The sequence below is a fragment of the Cyanistes caeruleus genome, chromosome 2 (genome assembly GCF_971803275.1).
Source record: "Cyanistes caeruleus chromosome 2, bCyaCae1.hap1.1, whole genome shotgun sequence".
Lineage (NCBI taxonomy): Eukaryota > Metazoa > Chordata > Aves > Passeriformes > Paridae > Cyanistes > Cyanistes caeruleus.
In genome coordinates, this window is record NC_141702.1 from 1,770,460 (window position 1) to 1,795,938 (window position 25,479).

Genomic DNA, 25,479 nt, shown 5'->3' on the forward strand with positions numbered 1-25,479 from the left:
AATGGGGAAGCAATGGGAAACAATGGGGAACAATGGGGAAACAATGGGGAACAATGGGGAAACAATGGGAAACAATGGGAAACAATGGGGAAACAATGGGGAAACAATGGGGAAACAATGGGAAACAATGAGGGAAACAATGGGGAACAATGGGGAAACAATGGGAAACAATGGGGAACAATGGGGAACAATGGGAAACAATGGGGGAAAAATGGGGAAACAATGGGGAACTATGGGGAACAATGGGGAACAATGGGAAACAATGGGAAACAATGGGAAACAATGGGGAACAATGGGGAAACAACGGGAAACAATGGGGAAACAATGGGAAAACAATGGGAAACAATGGGGGAACAATGGGGAAACAATGGGGGAATAATGGGGAACAATGGGGGAATAATGGGGAACAATGGGAAACAATGGGAAACAATGGGGAACAATGGGAAACAATGGGGAACAATGGGAAACAATGGGGAACAATGGGAAACAATGGGAAACAATGGGGAACAATGGGAAACAATGGGAAACAATGGGGAACAATGGGGAAACAATGGGGGAACTATGGGGAACAATGGGGAACAATGGGGAACAATGGGAAACAATGGGGGAACAATGGGGAAACAATGGGGAAACAATGGGGAACAATGGGAACGATGGGGAACAATGGGGAACAATGGGAAAACAATGGGGGAACAATGGGGAACAATGGGGAAACAACGGGAAACAATGGGGAAACAATGGAAAACAATGGGAAACAATGGGGAACAATGGGAAACAATGGGAAACAATGGGGAAACAATGAGAAACAATGTGAAACAATGGGAAACAATGTGAAACAATGGGAAACAATGGGAAACAATGAGAAACAATGGGAAACAATGGGGAACAATGGGAAACAATGGGAAACAATGGGAAACAATGAGAAACAATGGGAAACAATGGGGAACATTGGGGTAAGAATGGGAAACAATGGGGAACAATGGGAAACAACGGGGAACAATGGGAAACAATGGGGAAACAATGGGAAACAATGGGAAACAATGGGAAACAATGGGAAAACAATGGGAAACAATGGGAAACAATGGGGAACAATGGGGAAACAATGGAAAACAATGGGGAACAATGGGAAACAATGAGGGAAACAATGGGGAAATGGCTGGGAAAACACAGGAAAACAACAGGGAAAACAAGGGGAAAACAATGGGGGAACAATGGGGAACAATGGGAAAACAATGGGAAACAATGGGAAAACAATGGGAAACAATGGGAAACAATGGGGGAACTATGGGAAACAATGGGAAACAATGGGGGAACAATGGGAAACAATGGGAAACAATGGGGGAGCAATGGGAAACAATGGGAAAACAATGGGAAACAATGGGGGAATAATGGGAAACAATGGGAAACAATGGGGAAAGAATGGGAAATAACAGGGAAACAATGGGAAAAGAATGGGAAAAGAATAGAAAAATAATGGGAAACGGCTGGGAAAACAATGGGGAACAATGGGGAGACAATGGGAAAACAAGGGGGAAACAACGGGGAAAATAATGGGGAAACAATGGGAAACAAGGGGGAAACAATGGGGAACAATGGGAAAACAATGGGAAACAATGGGGAAACAGCCAGGAAACAACGGGGAACAATGGGGAAACAATGGGAAAATAATGGGAAACAATGGGGGAACAGCCAGGAAACAATGGGAAACAATGAGGAAACAATGGGAAACAATGAGGAAAACAATGGGAAACAATGAGGAAACAATGGGAAACAATGGAAAACAATTGGGAAACAATGGGAAACGATGGGGAACAATGGGAAACAATGGGGAACAATGGGAAAAACGGGGAACAATAAGAAACAATGGGAAACAATGGGAAACAATGGGGAAACAATGAGAAACCGCAGGGAAACAATGGGAAACAATGGAAAACAATGGGGGAACAATGGGAAACAATGGGGAAACAATGGAAAAAACGGAGAACAATAAGAAACAATGGGAAACAATGGGAAACAATGGGAAACAATGGGGAACAATGGGAAACAATGGGAAACAATGGGAAACAATGGGGAACAATGGGAAACAATGGGAAACAATGGGGGAACTATGGGGAACAATGGGAAACAATGGGGAACAATGGGGAACAATGGGAAACAATGGGGAACAATGGGAAACAATGGGAAACAATGGGGGAACTATGGGGAACAATGGGAAACAATGGGGAACAATGGGGAACAATGGGGAACAATGGGGAACAATGGGAAACAATGGGGAAACAATGGGAAACAATGGGGAACAATGGGAAACAATGGGAAACAATGGGGAACAAAGGGAAACAATGGGGAACAATGGGGAGACAATGGGAAACAATGGGGAACAATGGGGAACAATGGGAAACAATTGGAAACAATTGGAAACAATGGGGAACAATGGGAAAACAATGGGAAACAATGGGGAACAATGGGGAACAAAGGGAAACAATGGGGAACAATGGGAAAACAATGGGAAACAATGGGGAACAATGGGGAAACAGTCAGGAAACAATGGGGAACAATGGGGAACAATGGGGAACAATGGGGAAACAATGGGGAGACAATGGGAAAACAATGAGGGAAACAATGGGAAAACAATTGGGAAACAATGAGAAACAATGGGAAAACAAAGGGGAAACAATTGGGAAACAATGGGGAAACAATGAAAAACAATGGGAAACAATGGGAAACAATGAGAAACAATGGGAAACAATGGGAAACAATGAGAAACAATGGGGAACAATGGGAAACAATGGGAAACAATGGGGGAACAATGGGGAAACAACTGGAAACAATTGGAAACAATGGGGAAACAATGGGAAACTGCTGGGAAACAATGGGGGAACAATGGGAAACAATGGGAAACAATGGGGGAACAATGGGAAACAATGGGAAACAATGGGGAACAATGGGGAAACAATGGGAAACAATGGGGAACAATGGGAAACAATGGGGGAACAATGGGGAACAATGGGGAAACAATGGGAAACAATGGGGAAACAATGGGGAACAATGGGAAACAATGGGGAAACAATGGGGGAATAATGGGGAACAATGGGGAACAATGGGGAACAATGGGGAACAATGGGGAACAATGGGAAACAATGGGGAACAATGGGAAACAATGGGGAACAATGGGGGAATAATGGGGAACAATGGGAAACAACGGGGAACAATGGGAAACAATGGGGAACAATGGGAAACGATGGGGAAACAATGGGGAACAATGGGGAACAATGGGAAACAATGGGGAAACAATGGGAAACAATGGGGAACAATGGGGAAACAATGGGGGAACTATGGGGAACAATGGGGGAACTATGGGGAACAATGGGGAACAATGGGGAACAATGGGGAACAATGGGAAACAATGGGAAACAATGGGGGAATAATGGGGAACAATGGGAAACAATGGGAAACAATGGGGAAACAATGGGAAACAATGGGAAAACAATGGGGAACAATGGGAAAACAGCTGAAAAACAGCTGGAAAACAGCTGGGAAAACAATGGGAAAACAACGGGGAAAACAGGCAGAAAACAATGGGAAAATGTCTGATAAAACAGCCAGAAAACGGCTGGAAAACAATGGGAAAACGTCTGGGAAAACAGTGGGAAAACAATGGGAAAACAGCCGGGAAATGGCTGGAAAACCATGGGAAAACAATGGGAAAGCGACTGGGAAAATGACAGAAAACAATGGGAAAATAATTGGAAAACAATGGAAAAAAAGCTGGGAAAACAATGGGAAAATGCCCGGGAAAACAACGGGAAACGGGCAGGAAATGGCGGGAAAAAAAGCCGGGAAAATGGTCGGGAAAGGGCTGGAAAACGGTTGGAAAACAGACGGAAAACGGTTGGAAAATGGCGGGAAAAGAATGGGGAAAAAATGGGAAAAAAATGGGGGAAAAAAGGGAAAACCGTGGGAAAATGCAGGAAATGGGGAAAGGGGGGGATATGGGGAAAAAAGGGAAAAGGAACTGGAAAAAAAAAGGGTGGAAAAGGAGGAAAAAAGGGGAAAAATGGGAAAAAAAAGGAAAAGTCAGTGGGGGAAAAAAAAAGGGGGGGAAATCAGGGAAAAAAAGTGAAAAACAGGGAAAAAATGGGAATTCTGGGGAAATTTTCCAGCTGATTCCGTGGATCGGAGCAGGAAATCCGGGGATTTTGGGATCGGGAAAGGATTTGGGATGAGGAAAAAATGGAGAATTCCCAGAATTCCCGATCCCTCAGCACATCCCTGTCCAGGTTTTCCAAGGAATTCCCAGAATTCCAGCCCAAACTGGGAATTATGGGAAGATTTTCCGTCTGATTCCGTGGATTGGAGCAGGAAATCCCGGGATTTTGGGATCGGGAAAGGATTTGGGATGAGGAAAAAATGGAGAATTCCCAGAATTCCCGATCCCTCAGCACATCCTTATCCAGGTTTTTCAAGGAATTCCCAGAATTCCAGCCAGAACTGGGAATTATGGGAAGATTTTCCGGCTCATTCCATGGAATGGAGCAGGAAATCCTGGGATTTTTTGGGATTGGGAAAGGATTTAGGAATTCCCAGATTTCCCAGAATTCCCAGAACTCCCAGAGTCAAACCAAGTCCATGAGCACATCCCTGTCCAGAATTTTCCATGGAATTCCGGGAATTCTATCTAGAGCTGGGAATTCCAGGGAGATTTTCCAGCTGATTCCATGGATTGGAGCAGGAAATCCTGGGATTTTTTGGGATCGGGAAAGGATTTGGGATCAGGAAAAAATGGAGAATTCCCAGAATTCCCGATCCCTCAGCACATCCCTATCCAGGTTTTCCAAGGAATTCCCAGAATTCCAGCCAGAACTGGGAATTATGGGAAGATTTTCCGGCTCATTCCATGGAATGGAGCAGGAAATCCAGGGGATTTTTGGGATTGGGAAAGGATTTAGGAATTCTCAGATTTCCCAGAATTCCCAGAACTCCCAGAGTCAAACCAAGTCCATGAGCACATCCCTGTCCAGACTTTTCCATGGAATTCTGGGAATTCTGTCTAGAGCTGGGAATTCCAGGGAGATTTTCCAGCTGATTCCATGGATTGGAGCAGGAAATCCTGGGATTTTTTGGGATCGGGAAAGGATTTGGGATCAGGAAAAAATGGAGAATTCCCAGAATTCCCGATCCCTCAGCACATCCCTATCCAGGTTTTCCAAGGAATTCCCAGAATTCCAGCCAGAACTGGGAATTATGGGAAGATTTTCCGGCTCATTCCATGGATTGGAGCAGGAAATCCAGGGATTTTTTGGGATTGGGAAAGGATTTAGGAATTCCCAGATTTCCCAGAACCAAACCAAATCCCTCAGCACATTCCCATCCATGGAATTCCCGGAATTTTGGCCAGAGAATTCCAGGGAGATTTTCTGTCTGATTCCATGGATTGGAGCAGGAAATCCGGGGATTTTGGGATCGGGAAAGGATTTGGGATCAGGAAAAGATGGAGAATTCCCAGAATTCCCAGAATTCCTGATCCCTCAGCACATCCCTCTCCAGAATTTCCATGGAATTCTGGGAATTCTGTCTAGAGCTGGGAATTCCAGGGAAATTTTCTGTCTGATTCCATGGATTGGAGCAGGGATGGGATTTTGGGATTGGGAAAGGAGGGACAATTCCCAGAATTCCCCAAATTCCCAATCTCTCAGCACATCCCTGTCCAGAATTTCCATGGAATTCCGGGAATTCTGGCCAGAGCTGGGAATTCCAGGGAGATTTTCCAGCTGATCGGAGCAGGAAATCCGGGGATTTTTAGGACAGGGAAAGGATTTAGGAATTCCCAGATTTCCCAGAATTCCTGGATCCAAATCCGGCCGCGGAATCCCGGGATTTTGGCTCCGGCAGGATCCGGATGTCGGGGATCCGGGGGCTCCAGGGCGTCGTGCGCAAGACGGTGCAGGACGAGCTCCAGGCCAACATCTGGGAACCTCAGCACATGGAGAAAATCGTCCCCGCCCTCCTCTTCAACCTCCAGCAGCCGCAGCCGCAGCCCAGGTGGGAATTCCGGGAATTCCAGGAAATTTCTGGAAATTTGGGGGATTTTTTGGGAAATTTTGAGGATTTGGGGGGGATTTTTGGGGGATTTATTGAGAATTTTTTGTGGATTTTTTGTGGATTTTGGGGCATTTTTGGGGAATTTTTGGTGGATTTTTTGAGGATTTCTTGGGAATCGTTTGAGGGTTTTTTGAGGATTTCTTGGGAATTTTTTTGAGATTTTTTTTGAGATTTATTGAAGATTTTTTGTGAATTTTTTTGAGATTTTTTTTGAGATTTATTGAGGATTTTTGGGGAATTTTTTTGAGATTTTTTTTGAGATTTATTGAGGATTTTTTGGGAATTTTTTGTGACCTTTTGAGGATTTTTTGGGATTTTTTTTGAGATTTATTGGGATTTTTTTGGAATTTTTTGAGGCCTTTTTGAGGATTTTTTAGGGATTTTTTGGGAGTTTTTTGGGGAGTTTTGGGGAGTTTTGTGGGATGTGGGAACCTCAGCACATGGGGAAAATTGTCCCTGTCCTCCTCTTCAACCTCCAGCAGCCACAGCCACAGCCCAGGTGGGAATTCCGGGAATTCCAGGAAATTTTGGGAATTTTTTGGGATTTTTTTGGATTTATTGGGGATTTATTGAGGATTTTTTTGGGGATTTATTGAGGATTTTTTGTGGATTTTTTTGGGATTTATTGAGGATTTTTTGTGGATTTTGGGGGATTTTTTGGGAATTTTTTTTGAATTTTTTTTTTTTTTTTTTGGGATTTATTGAGAATATTTTGCGAATCTTTTCAGGATTTTTTGAGGATTTTTTGGGAAATTTTGTGGGGTTTTTTAGGATTTTTTGGGGAATTTTCAGGGATTTTTGGGGGGATTTTAAGGGGATTTTTTGAGGATTCTTCGAGGATTTTTCTGGGATTTATTGAGGATTTTTTAGGGATTTTTTGGGAGTTTTTTGGGGAGTTTTGGGGAGTTTTGTGGGATGTGGGAACCTCAGCACACGGAGAAAATCGTCCCCGCCCTCCTCTTCAACCTCCAGCAGCCACAGCCACAGCCCAGGTGGGAATTCCGGGAATTCCAGGAAAATTCTGGAAAATTTGGGGATTTTTTGGGATTTATTGGGGATTTTTTTGGGATTTATTGAGAATTTTTTGTGGATTTTTTGTGGATTTTGGGGCATTTTTGGGGAATTTTTGGTGGATTTTTTTAGGATTTCGTGGGAATCGTTTGAGGGTTTTTTGAGGATTTCTTGGGAATTTTTTTGAGATTTTTTTGAGATTTATTGAGGATTTTTGGGGAATTTTTTTGAGATTTTTTTTGAGATTTATTGAGGATTTTTGGGGAATTTTTTTGAGATTTTTTTTGAGATTTATTGAGGATTTTTTGGGAATTTTTTTGGGACTTTTTGAGGATTTTTCGGATTTTTTTTTGAGATTTATTGGGGATTTTTTGGGAATTTTTTGAGGCCTTTTTGAGGTTTTTTTAGGGATTTTTTGGGAGTTTTTTGGGGAGTTCTGGGGAGTTTTGTGGGATGTGGGAGGCTCAGCACATGGAGAAAATCGTCCCCGCCCTCCTCTTCAACCTCCAGCAGCCACAGCCACAGCCCAGGTGGGAATTCCGGGAATTCCAGGAAAATTCTGGAAAATTTGGGGATTTTTTGGGATTTATTGGGGATTTTTTTTGGATTTATTGAGAATTTTTTGTGGATTTTTTGAGGATTTTTTTGGGATTTATTGAGGATTTTTTTGGGATTTATTGAGGATTTTTTGTGGATTTTGGGGGATTTTTTGGGAATTTTTTTTGAAATTTTTTTTTATTTTTTTGGGATTTATTGAGAATATTTTGCGAATCTTTTCAGGATTTTTTGAGGATTTTTTGGGAAATTTTGTGGGATTTTTTAGGAATTTTTTGGGAATTTTTCAGGGATTTTTGGGGGGATTTTAAGGGGATTTTTTGAGGATTCTTTGAGGATTTTTCTGGGATTTATTGAGGATTTTTTAGGGATTTTTTGGGAGTTTTTTTGGGATTTATTGGGAGTTTTTGGGGATGTGGGAACCTCAGCACATGGAGAAAATCGTCCCCGCCCTCCTCTTTAACCTCCAGCAGCCACAGCCACAGCCCAGGTGGGAATTCCGGGAATTCCAGGAAATTTCTGGAAAATTTGGGGATTTTTTGGGATTTATTGGGGATTTATTGAGGATTTTTTGGGGGATTTATTGAGGATTTTTTGTGGATTTTGGGGCATTTTCGGGGAATTTTTGGTGGATTTTTTGAGGATTTCTTGGGAATCGTTTGAGGATTTATTGAGGATATTTTGGGAATTTTTTTGAGATTTTTTTGAGATTTAGTGAAGATTTTTTGGGAATTTTTTTGAGATTTTTTTTGAGATTTATTGAGGATTTTTTGGGAATTTTTTGTGACTTTTTGAGGATTTTGGGGATTTTTTTGGGATTTATTGAGGATTTTTTGGAAATTTTTTAAGGATTTTGAGGGGATTTTTTGTGGACTTTTTGTGGATTTTTGGGGGGATTTTTTAAGGATTTTTTGGGATTTTTTGGGGATTTATTGAGGATTTTTTAGGAATTTTTGGAGAATTTTTTTTGAGATTTATTGGGGATTTTTTGAGGATTTTGGGGAATTTTTTGGGGAATTTTCAAGGATTTTTTGAAGATTTTTGGGGAATCATTTGAGGATTTCTTTGGGATTTATTGAGGATTTTTTGGGAATCTTTTGAGGATTTTTTTGAGGATTTTGGGGAATTTTTGGAGGGACTTTTTTGAGGATTTTTTGGGAATTTTTTAGGGATTTTAAGGGTATTTTAAGGGTATTTTTTTGAGGATTTTAGGGGGATTTTTTTGGGAATTTTTGGAGCTTTTTTTAGGATTTTTGGGGGATTTTTGGAGGACTTTTTGTGGATTTTGGGGGATTTTTTGGGTATTTTTGGGGGGATTTTTTAGGGATTTTTTGGGATTTTTTTGGGATTTATTGAGGATTTTTTAGGAATTCTTGGAGGTTATTTCAGGATTTTTTTGAGGATTTTTTGAGGATTTTGGGGGATTTTTGGGGAATTTTTTGGAGATTTTTTTGGGATTTATTGAGGATTTTTTGGGAATTTTTTGAGGGTTTTTAGGGGATTTTTAAAGGATTTTTAAAGGATTTTTTGGGAAATTTTGGGGGATTTTTTTGAGGTTTTTTGAGGATATTTTGGGGATGTTTTGGGAATTTTGGGGGGATTCTTGGGGGGGAATTTTGTGGGGTTTTTTGAGGATATTTTTTGAATTTTTGTGGGATTTCTGGAAATTTTGGAGGATTTCTTTTGGATTTTCTGGGAATATTGGAGATTTTTGGGGGGGATTTTTTTGAGTTTTTTTGGGGGGTTTCTGGAAGATTTTTTTGGGATTTGGTGGGAATTTTGCAGGAGTTTTGGGGGAGTTTTGTGGCATTTTGGAGGATTTTTTGGGAATTTTGTGGGATTTTTGTGAAGATTTGGGGGAATTTGGGGGGATTTTTTTAGGATTTTTGGGGAATTTTATGGGATTTTTTTTGAATTTTTGTGGGATTTTTCTGAAGATTTTTTGGGGGATTTTTTTGAGGGGAATTTTTTGGAATTTTTTTTGAGAATTTTTTGTGCTTTTTGGGAATTTTTGGGGATTCTGTGAGAATTTTGGGGGATTTTTTGGGAGTTTTCTGGGAATTTTCTGGGAATTTTCTGGGAATTTTTCCCATCCCAATTCCCATTCCCAATTCCCATTCCCATTATCCCCATCCCCCAATTCCCATTATTCCCATAATCCCCATTATTCCCATCCCAAATTCCCCCATTCCCATTATTCCCATTCCCATTTCCCCATTCCCATTCCCCCATTCCCATTATTCCCATCCCCAATTCCCATCCCCCAATTCCCATTCCCATTATCCCCATTATTCCCATTCTCAATTCCCATTCCCACCATTCCCATTCCCCCCATTCCCATTCTTCCCATTTCCCCATTCCCATTCCCATTATTCCCATTATCCCAATTCCCGTTCCCACCATTCCCATTCCCATTATTCCCATTCTTCCCATCCCCCAATTCCCATTCCCATTATCCCCATTATTCCCATCCCCAATTCCCATCCCCCAATTCCCATTCCCATTATCCCCATTCTTCCCATTCCCATTCCCACCATTCCCATTCCCATTTCCCCATTCCCATCCCCAATTCCCATCCCATGGGAATTCCCATTCCCATTATTCCCATTATCCCCATTCCCATTATTCCCATTCTTCCCATCCCTCATTTCCCATTATCCCCATTCTTCCCATTCTTCCCATTATCCCCATTCCTGTTCCCACCAATCCCATTCCCATTATTCCCATTCCCAATTCCCATTCCCAATTCCCATTTCCCCATTCCCATTCCCAATTCCCATCCCATGGGAATTCCCATTCCCATTATTCCCATTATCCCCATTCCCATTATTCCCATTCTTCCCATCCCCCAATTCCCATTATTCCCATTATTCCCATTATCCCCATTCCCATTATCCCCATTATCCCCATTATCCCCATTATCCCCATTATTCCCATTATTCCCATTATTCCCATTATCCCCATTCCCATCATTCCCATTATTCCCATTATTCCCATTATTTCCATCCCCATCCCCCAATTCCCATTATTCCCATTATTCCCATTATTCCTATTATCCCCATTCCTGTTCCCACCATTCCCATTCCCATTATTCCCATTCTTCCCATTATTCCCATCCCAAATTCCCATTCCCAATTCCCATTCCCATCCCCATTATTCCCATCCCCAATTCCCATCCCATGGGAATTCCCATTCCCACCATTCCCATTATTCCCATCATTCCCATCATTCCCATCATTCCCATTATCCCCATTATCCCCATTATCCCCATTATCCCCATTATCCCCATTCCCATTATTCCCATTATCCCCATTATCCCCATTCCCGTTCCCACCATTCCCATTCCCATTATTCCCATTATTCCCATCCCCAATTCCCATTATTCCCATTCTTCCCATTCCCATTATTCCCATCCCCCATTATCCCCATTATCCCCAATTCCCATTATCCCCATTCTTCCCATTCTTCCCATTATTCCCATTATTCCCATCATCCCCATCATCCCCATTATCCCCACCCCCCCACTAATCCCGGAATTCCCGGAATTCCCGGAATTCCTTCCCGCAGCCGCTCCCCGTCGCCGCTCCAGGCGGCCGAGAAGGAGCAGGAGACCCCGTGGGAATTGGCCGAGCGCTGTCTCCGGGAATTGTTGGGAAGAGCGGCTTTTGGGAATATCAAGAACGCCATCAAGCCCGTCCTCACGTGAGTCCCCATTCCCGGAAAAAAAACCGGGAATTTCCTGCTTTTCCTGGGGAAAAATCCCCCCCTCGGAGCGGGATTTGGAGCCCGGCTTTTCCGGCTTTTTCCCTCAGCCCGAATCCCGGGAATGCCGGCGGTTATCCCGGAAAATGTCGGCGTGTTTTAGTTCCAGGTTATCCCTGGAGTTGCCTTAATTTCCCTTGGAATTCCCATTTTTCCCAGAATTCCCTTTAATTTCTCGTTTTCCCTGGAATTCCCATTTTTCCCTTTAATTTCTCATTTTCCCTGGAATTCCCATTTTTCCCTTTAATTTCTCATTTTCCCATAATTCCCATTTTTCCCTGGAATTCCCATTTTTCCCTGGAATTCCCATTTTTCCCTTTAATTTCTTCTTTTCCCTGAAATTCCCATTTTTCCCTCACAGTTCCCATTTTTCCCAGAATTCCCATTTTCCCCCTCACAATTCCTATTTCCCCCCAAAAATTCCCATTTCCCCCCCAGAATTCCCATTTATTCCCTGAAATTCCTATTTTTCCCCCTGAAATTCCCATTTTCCCTCCCCAGAATTCCCATTTTCCTCCCAGAATTCCCATTTTTCCCCTCACAATTCCCATTTTTCCCTCAGAATTCCCATTTATTCCCAGAATTCCCATTTTTTTCTCCCAGAATTCCCATTTATTCCCTGAAATTCCCATTTATTCACAGAATTCCCATTTATTCCCATTTATTCCCGTTTTTTCCCCCCCTGAATTCCCATTTATTCCCTGAAATTCCCATTTCCCCCCCAAAATTCCCATTTTCCCTCCCACAATTCCCATTTTTCCCTCCAGAATTCCCATTTATTCCCAGAATTCCCATTTATTCCCAGAATTCCCATTTTTTTCCCTCACAATTCCCATTTTCCCTCTCCAGAATTCCCATTTTTTCCCATTTATTCCCGTTTTTTCCCCCCCAGAATTCCCATTTATTCCCTGAAATTCCCATTTTCCCCATCACAATTCCCATTTCCCCCCAGAATTCCCATTTCCCCCCCAGAATTCCCATTTATTCCCACAATTCCCATTTTCCTCTCAGAATTCCCATTTTTTCCCTGAAATTCCCATTTTTCCCTGAAATTCCCATTTTTCCCTGAAATTCCCATTTTCCCCTCCAGAATTCCCATTCCCCCCCACAATTCCCATTTTTCCCCCCAGAATTCCCATTTCCCCCCCAGAATTCCCATTTATTCCCAGAATTCCCATTTATTCCCATTTATTCCCAATTTTTTCCCCCCAGAATTCCCATTTATTCCCAGAATTCCCATTTTTCCCCCCCAGAATTTCCATTTTTCCCTGCAGAATTCCCATTTATTCCCATTTATTCCCATTTTTTTCCTCCCACAATTCCCATTTTCCCCCCCAGAATTCCCATTTCCCCCCCAGAATTCCCATTTTTCCCTCCAGAATTCCCATTTATTCCCATTCATTCCCATTTTTCCCCCAGAATTCCCATTTTTCCCCCAGAACTCCCATTTTTCCCCCCACAATTCCCATTTTCCCTCCCACAATTCCCATTTTTTCCCTGCAGAATTCCCATTTATTCCCATTTATTCCCATTTTTCTCCTCCCACAATTCCCATTTCCCCCCCAGAATTCCCATTTTCCCACCACAATTCCCATTTTCCCTCCCACAATTCCCATTTATTCCCAGAATTCCCATTTATTCCCAGAATTCCCATTTTTTCCCCCCAGAATTCCCATTTTCCCCTCACAATTCCCATTTTCCCCCCCAGAATTCCCATTTTTCCCCAGGAATTCCCATTTTTTCCCCCAGAATTCCCATTTATTCCCAGAATTCCCATTTTTTTCTCCCAGAATTCCCATTTTCCTCCCAGAATTCCCATTTATTCCCAGAATTCCCATTTATTCCCAGAATTCCCATTTTCCTCCCAGAATTCCCATTTTCCCTCCCAGAATTCCCATTTTTCCCTTTAATTTCTTCTTTTCCCCTGAAATTCCCATTTTTCCCCACCGTTTTCATTTTTCCCAGAATTCCCATTTTTTCCCCCAGAATTCCCATTTTCCCTCCCAGAATTCCCATTTTTTCCCATTTATTCCCATTTTTTCCCCCCAGAATTCCCATTTATTCCCTGAAATTCCCATTTATTCCCAGAATTCCCATTTATTCCCAGAATTCCCATTTTCCTCCCAGAATTCCCATTTATTCCCAGAATTCCCATTTATTCCCATTTATTCCCGTTTTTTCCCCCCAGAATTCCCATTTCCCCCCCAGAATTCCCATTTTTCCCCCAGAATTCCCATTTTCCCCCAAAATTCCCATTTTTCCCCCAGAATTCCCATTTTTCCCCTCCCAGAATTCCCATTTTCCTCCCAGAATTCCCATTTTTCCCCTCACAACTCCCATTTTTCCCCCAGAATTCCCATTTATTCCCAGAATTCCCAATTTTTTCTCCCAGAATTCCCATTTATTCCCCAAAATTCCCGTTTTCCCCCCAGAATTCCCATTTTTCCCCTCACAATTCCCATTTTTTCCCAGAATTCCCATTTTCCCCCTGAAATTCCCATTTCCCCCTCCAGAATTCCCATTTATTCCCTGAAATTCCCATTTATTCCCAGAATTCCCATTTATTCCCATTTTTTTCCCCCCAGAATTCCCATTTTTCCCTGAAATTCCCATTTTCCCCTCCAGAATTCCCATTTATTCCCACAATTCCCATTTTTCCCCCAGAATTCCCATTTATTCCCAGAATTCCCATTTTCCCCCCAAATTCCCATTTTTCCCTTTAATTTCTTCTTTTCCCCTGAAATTCCCATTTTTTCCCACCGTTCTCATTTTTCCCAGAATTCCCATTTTCCTCCCAGAATTCCCATTTATTCCCAGAATTCCCATTTTTCCCCCCAGAATTCCCATTTTTCCCCCAGAATTCCCATTTTTTCCCATTTTTTCCCGGTTTTTCCCGGTTTCCCCCAGGCACCTGGACCATCACTCGCTGTGGGAGCCGCAGCTCTTCGCCCGCTCCTGCTTCCGGATCATCATGTTCTCCATCCAGGTGAGAATTCCCGGGAAATCCTTGGGAATTCCCCGCCCCGCCCACATTCCAGAGGATCCCGGGAATCCGGGAATGCTTTCCAGGCCTGGGAATTCCCGAGCGGGACGGGAATTCCGTGGGGGTTTTTTCGGGATCTGGGATTTTTTGGGATTTGGGATTTTTGGGGATTTTTTGGGGGATTTTTTGGGGGATTTTTCCAGGATTTTTCCAGGATCTGGGATTTTTTGGGATCTGGGATTTTTCCAGGATTTTTCCAGGATTTTTCCAGGATTTTTCCAGGATCTGGGACTTTTTGGGATTGAGGATTTTTTGGGATCTGGGATTTTTCCAGGATTTTTCCAGGATTTTTCCAGGATTTTTCCAGGATCTGGGACTTTTTGGGATTGAGGATTTTTTGGGATCTGGGATTTTTGGGGGGATTTTTTTTTGGGATTTTTCCAGGATTTTTCCAGGATTTTTCCAGGATTTTTCCAGGATCTGGGACTTTTTGGGACTGAGGATTTTTTGGGATCTGGGATTTTTTTGGGGGATTTTTTTGGGGATTTTTTTGGGGGATTTTCCCAGGATTTTTCCAGGATTTTTCCAGGATCTGGGATTTTTGGGATCTGGGATTTTTCCAGGATTTTTCCAGGATCTGGGATTTTTTGGGATCTGGGATTTTCCCAGGATTTTTCCAGGATTTTTCCAGGATTTTTCCAGGATCTGGGATTTTTTGGGACCTGTGATTTTTCCAGGATTTTTTGGGATTTTTTCAGGATCTGATATGTTTTGGGATCAAGGATTTTTTTGGGATCTGGGATTTTTCGGGATCTGGGATTTTTTGGGATCTGGGAATTTTGGGATCCAGGATTTTTTGGGATCTGGGATTTTTCCAGGATTTTTCAGGATCTGGGATTTTTTGGGATTTTTTGGGGATCTGGTATTTTTTGGGATCTGGGATTTTTGGAGATTTTTCCAGGATTTTTCCAGGATTTTTCCAGGATTTTCCCAGGATTTTTCCAGGATCTGGGATTTTTTTGGGGATTTTTTGGGGATCTGGGAATTTTCCAGGAGTTTTCCAGGATTTTCCCAGGATTTTGTGCCACTTTCCCAGACTTTTCCATCATTTCCTCACGGAATCCCAATAAAAACCAGGATCCACCCGCTCCACGCCTGCGGAATTTCGGGAATTTCGGGAATTTCGGGAATTCCCTTCCCAAAGCCTTGGAAAATTCCCAATTCCCATTTTCTCGGCAGCCCCAGCATTCCCACCTGGTGATCCAGCAGATTCCCTTGGGTTTTTCCAGAACTTTCTGGGATTTTCCAGAATTTTCTGTCATTTTCCAGGATTTTGTTGTATTTTTCCATGATTTTCTGGGATTTTTTCTGGAATTTTCTGGGATTTTTCCAGGATTTTCTAGGATTTTCCATGATTCTCCACAATTTCCTGGGATCTCCTAGGATTTTCCATGCTTTCCCTGGATTTTTGTGGTAATTTTTTCCCGTGGTTTTCTTGGATTTCCCAGGATTTTCCACAATTCTCCACAATTTTCTGGGGTTTTCCAGAACTTTCTGGAATTTTCCAGGATTTTTTCCATGGTTTTCTGGAGTTTTCTGGGATTTTCCCAGGATTTTGTGCCTCTCCCCCTGGTTTTCCATCACTTCCTCAAGGAATCCCAATAAAAACTGGGATCCGCCCGCTCCACGCCCGCGGAATTTTGGGAATTTTGGGAATTCCCCTCCCAAATTCCCTTCCCAAAGCCTTGGAAAATTCCGGATTCCCGTTTTCCTGGCAGCCCCAGCATTCCCACCTGGTGATCCAGCAGATTCCCTTGGGTTTTTCCAGAATTTTCTGGGATTTTCCAGGATTTTGTTGTATTTTTCCATGATTTTCTGGGATTTTTTTCTGCAATTTTCATGGGATTTTTGCAGCTTCCTGGGATTTTTCTGGCGTTTTCTGGGATTTTCCAGATTTTTTGGTGAATTTCCAGGATTTTCTGGGGTTTTCCAGAATTTTCTGGAGTTTTCCAGGATTTTCCCAGGATTTTGTGCCACTTTCCCAGACTTTTCCATCATTTCCTCAAGGGATCCCAATAAAAACCAGGATCCGCCCGCTCCACGCCCGCGGAATTTCGGGAATTTCGGGAATTCCCTTCCCAAAGCCTTAGAAAATTCCGGATTCCCGTTTTCCCGGCACCCCCAGCATTCCCACCTGGTGATCCAGCAGATTCCCTTGGGTTTTTCCAGGACTTTCTGGGATTTTCCAGAATTTTCTGTCATTTTCCAGGATTTTGGGGTATTTTTCCATGATTTTCTGGGATTTTTTCTGGAATTTTCTGGGATTTTTCCAGGATTTTCTAGGATTTTCCATGATTCTCCACAATTTCCTGGGATCTCCTAGGATTTTCCATGCTTTCCCTGGATTTTTGTGGTAATTTTTTCCCGTGGTTTTCTTGGATTTCCCAGGATTTTCCACAATTCTCCACAATTTTCTGGGGTTTTCCAGAACTTTCTGGAATTTTCCAGGATTTTTTCCATGGTTTTCTGGAGTTTTCCATGATTTTCCCAGGATTTTGTGCCACTCCCCCAGGTTTTCCATCACTTCCTCACGGAATCCTAATAAAAACCGGGATCCGCCCGCTCCACGCCCCCGGAATTTCGGGAATTTTGGGAATTTTGGGAATTCCCCTCCCAAATTCCCTTCCCAAAACCCTTGGAAAATTCCGGATTCCCGTTTTCCCGGCAGCCCCAGCATTCCCACCTGGTGATCCAGCAGATTCCCTTGGGTTTTTCCAGAATTTTCTGGGATTTTCCAGGATTTTGTTGTATTTTTTCATGATTTTCTGGGATTTTTTTCTGCAATTTTCATGGGATTTTTGCAGCTTCCTGGGATTTTTCTGGCGTTTTCTGGGATTTTCCAGATTTTTTGGTGAATTTGCAGGATTTTCTGGGGTTTTCCAGAATTTTCTGGAGTTTTCCAGGATTTTCCCAGGATTTTGTGCCACTTGAAAATGATTTTCCATCATTTCCTCACGGGATCCCAATAAAAACCGGGATCCGCTCGCTCCACGCCCGCGGAATTTTGGGAATTTTGGGAATTCCCTTCCCAAACCCTTGGAAAATTCCGGATTCTCGTTTCCCCGGCAGCCCCAGCATTCCCACCTGGTGATCCAGCAGATTCCCTTGGATTTTTCCAGAATTTTCTGGGATTTTCCAGGATTTTGTTGTATTTTTCCATGATTTTCTGGGATTTTTTTTGGAATTTTCATGGGACTTCCTGGGATTTTTCTGGGGGAGTTTTCCAGGATTTTTTCCAGGATTTTCTGGAGTTTTCCAGGATTTTCCCAGGATTTTGTGCCACTCCCCCAGGTTTTCCATCATTTCTTCACAGGATCCCAATAAAAACCGGGATCCGCTCGCTCCACGCCTGCGGAATTTCGGGAATTTTGGGAATTTTGGGAATTCCCTCCCAAATTCCCTTCCCAAAACCCTTGGAAAATTCCGGATTCCCGTTTTCCCGGCAGCCCCAGCATTCCCACCTGGTGATCCAGCAGCTCCTGGGTCACCTGGACGCCAACAGCCGGAGCGCGGCGCCCATCCGGGCCGGAATCGTCGAGGTGCTCTCGGAAGCCGCCGTCATCGCCGCCTCCGGATCCGTGGGTACGACGCGATTCCCACTTTTCCCCGGGAATTCCCGGGAATTTCCTGGGTTTTGTGTACAGGAATCCAGGAAATTCCCCGTTTTCCGTGTATGGGAATCCAGGAAATTCCCAGTTTTCCCATTCAGGAATTCCCGGAAATTCCTCGTTTTCCTCTTTCAGGAATTCCAGAAATTCCTCCTTTTCTGTGTCTGGGAATCCTGGAAATTCCTGATTTCCCATTTGGGAATTCCAAAAATTCCCTGTTTTCCGTGTACCGGAATCCAGGAAATTCCCTGTTTTCCCATTCAGGAATTCACAGAAATTCCCCATTTTCCGTGTACTGGAATCCAGGAAATTCCCAGTTTTCCCAGTTTGGGAATTTCCAGAAATTCCCCATTTTCCTCCTTCATGAACCACGGAAATTCCCTCTTTTCCTTGTACAGGAATCCAGGAAATTCCCAGTTTTCCCATTCAGAAATTCCAGGAAATTCCTCGTTTTCCTCTTTCAGGAATTCCCAAAATTCCTCCTTTTCTATGTTCGGCAATCCCGGGAATTCTCCATTTTCCCAATTTGGGAATTCCCAAAATTCCCCATTTTCCATGTACGGGAATCCAGGAAATTCCCAGTTTTCCCTTTCAGGAATTCCCGAAAATTCCCCGTTTTTCGTGTACGGGAATCCTGGAAATTCCCAGTTTTTTGCCTTCGGGAATTCCCAGAAATTCCCCATTTTTCGTGTACGGGAATCCAGGAAATTCCCTGATTTCCCTTTCAGGAATTCCCGGAAATTCCCAGTTTTCCATGTATGGGAATCCAGAAAATTCCCAGTTTTCCCATTCAGGAATTCCAGAAAATTCCCTCTTTTCCTTGTTCAGGAATCCCAGAAATTCCCAGTTTTCCCATTCAGGAATTCCAGGAAATTCCCCATTTTTTGTGTACGGGAATCCAGAAAATTCCCTGTTTTCCCATTAAGGAATTCCAGGAAATTCCCAGTTTTCCCATTTGGGAATTCCAAAAATTCCCAGTTTTTTGTGTACGGGAATCCTGGAAATTCCCAGTTTTCCCATTCAGGAATTCCCAAAATTCCTCGTTTTCCTCTTTCAGGAATTCCAGAAATTCCTCCTTTTCTGCGTTTGGGAATCCCGGAAATTCCCTGTTTTTTGTGTATGAGAATCCAGGAAATTCCCTGTTTTCCCATTTGGGAATTCCCAAAATTCCCTGTTTTCCGTGTACGGGAATCCAGGAAATTCCCAGTTTTCCCATTTGGGAATTCCCAGAAATTCCCCGTTTTCCTCCTTCATGAACCACGGAAATTCCCTCTTTTCCTTGTTTGGGAATCCAGGAAATTCCCAGTTTTCCCATTCAGGAATTCCAGGAAATTCCCAGTTTTCCTCTTTCAGGAATTCCAGAAATTCCTCCTTTTCTGTGTTCGGCAATCCCGGGAATTCTCCATTTCCCAATTTGGGAATTCCCAAAATTCCCCATTTTCCATGTACGGGAATCCAGGAAATTCCCAGTTTTCCCATTTGGGAATTCCCAAAATTCCCAGTTTTCCCATTCAGGAATTCCAGGAAATTCCCCATTTTTTGTGTACGGGAATCCAGGAAATTCCCAGTTTTCTGCCTTCAGGAATTCCCAAAATTCCCCATTTTTCCACCTTCAGGAACCACGGAAATTCCCTCTTTTCCTTGTTCAGGAATCCAGGAAATTCCCTATTTTCTGCCTTCAGGAATTCCCAGTTTTCCCATTCAGGAATTCCAGGAAATTTCCCCTTTTCCACCTTCTTGAATCACAGAAATTCCCAGTTTTCTGTGTTTGGGAATCCCGGAAATTCCCCATTTCCCATGTGCAGGAATCCTGGAAATTCCCAGTTTTCTGCCTTTGGGATTCACGGAAATTCCCAGTTTTCCCATTCAGGAATTCCCAGAAATTCCCCATTTTTCATGTGCAGGAATCCAGGAAATTCCCAGTTTTCTGTCTTTGGGAATCCAGGAAATTCCCAGTTTTCCCATTCAGGAATTCCCAAAATTCCTCGTTTTCCTCTTTCAGGAATTCCAGAAATTCCTCCTTTTCCGCCTTTGGGAATCCCGGAAATTCCCTCTTTTCCTTGTTGGGGAATGCAGGAAATTCCCTGATTTTTGTGTATGGGAATCCAGGAAATTCCCTGTTTTCCCATTCAGGAATTCCCGAAATTCCCAGTTTTCCATGTACAGGAATTCCAGGAAATTCCCCATTTTTCGTGTACAGGAATCCAGGAAATTCCCCGTTTTCCCATTCAGGAATTCCCGGAAATTCCCCATTTTTCGTGTACAGGAATCCAGGAAATTCCCATTTCCCCCCTTCAGCATTCCCAAAATTCCCAGTTTTCCCAGGGATGAGCGGAATTCCGGGATTTCCTTTGGAATTTGGGACCAGCTTTGGAAAAGGCTCCGGAATGAGCTCCTCGGGATCCCCTCTGGAGCATCCCAGGAATTCTTGGATCGCTTCCGGGCCCTTCCCGGAATTCCCAAATTCCTGGAGCAGCCTGGGATGCAATCCCAGGATTTCTGGGAAAACTGGATTTTCCCATCTTTTCTGGGATTTTCCAGGATTTTCTGGGCTTTTCCCAGCATTTCCCAGGTTTTCCAGGTTTCTCCTGGCTTTTCCAGGATTTTCCAGGATTTTCCCAACTTTTCCAGCCTTTTCCTTTCTTTTCCTGGATTTTCTGGGATTTTCCAGGATTTTCCAGGATTTTCCCAACTTTTTCAGCCTTTTCCTGTCTTTTCCTGGATTTTCCGGGATTTTCTGGGATTTTCCCAGATTTTCCAGCCTTTTTCCAGTTTTTCCCTCTCATTCTCCATTTCCCGGGAATTCCCATTTCCATGGAATTCCCATTTCCCGGGAATTCCCTTCCCTTCCCTCCTCCTCATCCCAAAACTTCCAACGCTTCTCCCAAACCTTTCCCTGGGGAAATCCCCTGGAATTCCGGGATAATTCCGGGATAATTCCAGGATAATTCCAGGATTATTCCGAGATAATTCCTGGATAATTTCTGGATAATCCGGGGATAATTCCAGGATAATCCCAGGAAAATTCTGGGATAATTTGGGGATAATTATGGGATAATCCTGGCATTATCCAGGGATAATTCTGGGATAATTTGGGGATAATTTGGGGATAATTCCAGGATAATCCCAGGATAATTTTCGGATAATTCCATGATAATTCCAGGATAATTCCGGGATAATTCCGGGATAATTCCGAGATAATTCCTGGATAATTCTGGGATAATCATGGGATAATTCTGGGATAAATCCAGGATAATTCTGGGATAATTCTGGGATAATTCTGGGATAATCCAGGCATAATTCCAGGATAATTCCCAGATAATTCCGGGATAATTTCAGGATAATTCCAAGACAATTCTGGGATAATCTGGGATAATTCCGGGATAATTCTGGAATAATTCCGGGATAATCCTGGGATAATCCTGGAATAATTCCAGGATAATCCTGGGATAATTCCAGGATAATTCCTGTGCAATCCTGGGATGATTCTGGGATAATTCTGGAATAATCCTGGGATAATCCAGGGATAATTCCAGGATAATTCCAGGATAATCCAGGCATAATTCCAGGATAATTCTGGGATAATTTCAGGATAATCCCAGGAAAATTCCGGGCTGATCCCAGCTCCCATTCCCGTTTTTTTTGCAGGCCCCACGGTGCTGGAGGTGTTCAACACTCTCCTGCGGCAGCTGCGCCTCAGCGCCGAGCTCAGCTCCCAGCTCAGCCCCGGGCCCGGCTCCGAGCCCCGGCTGCGCCAGGAGCGGCTCCTGCAGGAGGCCGTCATCAAAACCATCGGTGAGACACCGCAATTCCCGGGAATTCGGGGAATTCTGGGAATTCTGGGATTTTCTGGGATTTTTTTTTTTATTTTCTGGGATTTTCTGGGATTTTCTGGGATTTTTTTTTGATTTTCTGGGATTTTTTTTTTTATTTTCTGGGATTTTTGGGGGATTTTCTGGGATTTTCTGGGATTTTGGGGGATTTTCTGGAAATTTTTTTTATTTTCTCGGATTTTTTTGGATTTTCTGGGAAGGTTTTTTGGATTTTTTTTGATTTTTTTTTATTTTCTGGGATTTTTTTGGATTTTCTGGGATTTTTTTTTTATTTTCTGGGATTTTTTTTTTTTATTTTCTGGGATTTTTTTTTTTTTTTATTTTTCTGGGATTTTTCTGGGATTTTCTGGGATTTTTTTTTATTTTCTGGGATTTTTTTGAATTTTCTGGGAATTTTTTTTTATTTTTTATTTTTTCTGGGAATTTTGTGGGATTTTCTGGGATTTTTCTGGGATTTTCTGGGATTTTTCTGGGATTTTCTGGGATTTTTTTTGGATTTTCTGGGAAATTTTTTTTTATTTTCTGGGAATTTTGTGGGATTTTCTGGGATTTTCTGGGATTTTTTTTTGATTTTCTGGGATTTTTTTTTATTTTATGGGAATTTTCTGGGATTTTCTGGGATTTGTTCTGGGATTTTATGGGATTTTTCTGGGATTTTTCTGGGATTTTCTGGGATTTTTTTGGATTTTCTGGGATTTTTTTTTATTTTCTGGAATTTTTCTGGGATTTTCTGGGATTTTCTGGGATTTTCCAGGATTTTCCTGGGATTTTGGGGGATTTTCTGGGGGTTCTCTGGGATAATTTTGGGGCCTGCAGGAGGCCATCATCAAAACCATCGGTGAGACCGCAATTCCCGGGAATTCGGGGGAATTCTGGGAATTCTGGGATTTTCTGGGATTTTTCTGGGATTTTTTTTGATTTTCTGGGATTTTTTTTTATTTTCTGGGAATTTTGTGGGATTTTGTGGGATTTTTCTGGGATTTTTTTTTTATTTTCTGGGATTTTTTTGGATTTTCTGGGAAATTTTTTTGGATTTTTTTTGATTTTTCTGGGATTTTTTTTTTATTTTCTGGGATTTTTTTGGATTTTCTGGGAATTTTTTTGGATTTTCTGGGATTTTTCTGGGATTTTCTGGGATTTTTCTGGGATTTTCTGGGAAATTTTTTTTTTTCTGGGAATTTTGTGGGATTTTCTGGGATTTTTCTGGGATTTTCTGGGATTTTTCTGGGATTTTCTGGGATTTTTTTGGATTTTCTGGGAATATTTTTTGGATTTTCTGGGATTTTTCTGGGATTTTCTGGGATTTTTCTGGGATTTTCTGGGAAATTTTTTTTTTTCTGGGAATTTTGTGGGATTTTCTGGGATTTTTCTGGGATTTTCTGGGATTTTTCTGGGATTTTCTGGGATTTTTTTGGATTTTCTGGGAATATTTTTTGGATTTTCTGGGATTTTTCTGGGATTTTTTTTTTATTTTCTAGGATTTTTTCTGGGATTTTCTGGGATTTTTCTGGGATTTTTCTTAGATTTTCTGTGATTTTTCTGGGATTTTCTGGGAAATTTTTTTTGATTTTCTGGGATTTGTTCTGGGACTTTCTGGGATTTTTCTGGGATTTTTCTGGGATTTTCTGGGATTTTTTTTGATTTTCTGGGAAATTTTTTTTGATTTTCTGGGATTTGTTCTGGGACTTTCTGGGATTTTTCTGGGATTTTCTGGGATTTTTGTGGATTTCCTGGGAATTTTTTTTTGATTTTTTTTTATTTTTCTGGGATTTTCTGGGATTTTTTTTTTTATTTTCTGGGATTTTTTTGGATTTTCTGGGATTTTTTTTTTTATTTTCTGGATTATTTTTTATTTTTGGGGATTTTTTTTTTATTTTTCTGGGATTTTCTGGGATTTTTTTTTTTATTTTCTGGGATTTTTTTGGAATTTACTGAGATTATTTTCCTTTATTTTCTGGGTTTCTTTTTGGATTTTCTGGGATTTTTGGGGGGATTTTTGTGGATTTTTTTTTTTATTATTATTTTCTGGGATTTTTGTGGGATTTTCTGGGATTATTTTGGGATTTTCTAGGAATATTTTTGGGTTTTCTGGGATTTTCTGGGATTTTCTGGGATTTGGGGGGGATTTTTTTTTTATTATTTTCCCTGTTTTCCCATTCCCATTTCCCATCATTCCCGTTATTCCTTTTTCTCTCATCCTCGTCTTTCCCATAATTCCTGTCCACATTCCCATCATTCCCTTTATTCCCATCCCATTCCCCCATTCCCACTAATCCCATCATTCCCATTCCCACCATTCCCTCATTCCCACATTTCCCCATTCCCGTCATTCCCGTTATTCCCACCATTCCCATTTCTCCATTTCCCCTTTCCCACCATTCCCATTCCCATTCCCATTCCCATTCCCCATTCCCATTCCCATTCCCCATTCCCATTCCCATTCCCCATTCCCATTCCCCATTCCCCATTCCCCATTCCCCATTCCCCATTCCCCATTCCCCATTCCCCATTCCCATTCCCCATTCCCATTCCCCATTCCCATTCCCATTCCCATTCCCATTCCCCATTCCCCATTCCCATTCCCATTCCCCATTCCCATTCCCATTCCCCATTCCCACCATTCCTTTTTCTCCCATCCTCATCTTTTCCATCATTCCCATTCCCACTAATCCCATCATTCCCATCCCATTCCCATCATTCCCATCCCATTCCCCTGTTCCCGCTAATCCCATCATTCCTTTTTCTCCCATTTTTGTCTTTCCCACCATTCCCACATTTCCCCATTCCCATCATTCCCGTTATTCCCATCATTCCCATTTCCCCATTCCCACTAATCCCATCTTTCCCATCATTCCCACCATTCCCATTTCTCCATTTCCCCTTTCCCACCATTCCTTTTTCTCCCATCCTTGTCTTTCCCGTCATTCCCATTCCCATTATTCCCATCCCAAATTCTCCAATTCCCATTATTCCCATTCCCATTCCCCTTCCCATCATTCCCATTCCCATTCCCATTCCCCATTCCCTATTCCCATTCCCTTTCCCATTCCCCATTCCCCATTCCCCATTCCCCATTCCCCATTCCCATTCCCCATTCCCCATTCCCCATTCCCATTCCCATTCCCATTCCCCATTCCCATTCCCCATTCCCCATTCCCCATTCCCATTCCCATTCCCATTCCCATTCCCATTCCCATTCCCATTCCCCATTCCCATTCCCCATTCCCCATTCCCCATTCCCATTCCCATTCCCATTCCCCATTCCCCATTCCCATTCCCCATTCCCCATTCCCCATTCCCATTCCCCATTCCCATTCCCATTCCCCATTCCCATTCCCCATTCCCATTCCCATTCCCCATTCCCATTCCCTATTCCCATTCCCTTTCCCATTCCCCATTCCCATTCCCCATTCCCCATTCCCCATTCCCCATTCCCCATTCCCCATTCCCCATTCCCATTCCCATTCCCCATTCCCATTCCCCATTCCCCATTCCCCATTCCCATTCCCATTCCCATTCCCCATTCCCATTCCCATTCCCCATTCCCCATTCCCCATTCCCATTCCCC

The 25,479-nt window shown here is 42.5% G+C and overlaps 1 protein-coding gene across 1 annotated transcript in view; it reads left to right on the top strand.

Annotated features, from left to right (window-relative positions):
• The window catches only part of EFR3B (EFR3 homolog B), a 100,102-nt gene that overhangs the window by 30,829 nt on the left and 43,794 nt on the right, over positions 1 to 25,479 (top strand). Inside the window, exons 6-10 of the mRNA XM_086875407.1 lie at positions 5,890 to 6,039; positions 11,233 to 11,367; positions 14,335 to 14,413; positions 17,917 to 18,052; positions 21,727 to 21,873. Coding sequence (XP_086731533.1) covers positions 5,890 to 6,039; positions 11,233 to 11,367; positions 14,335 to 14,413; positions 17,917 to 18,052; positions 21,727 to 21,873 — 647 coding nt within the window. The remainder of the gene's footprint in view (positions 1 to 5,889; positions 6,040 to 11,232; positions 11,368 to 14,334; positions 14,414 to 17,916; positions 18,053 to 21,726; positions 21,874 to 25,479) is intronic.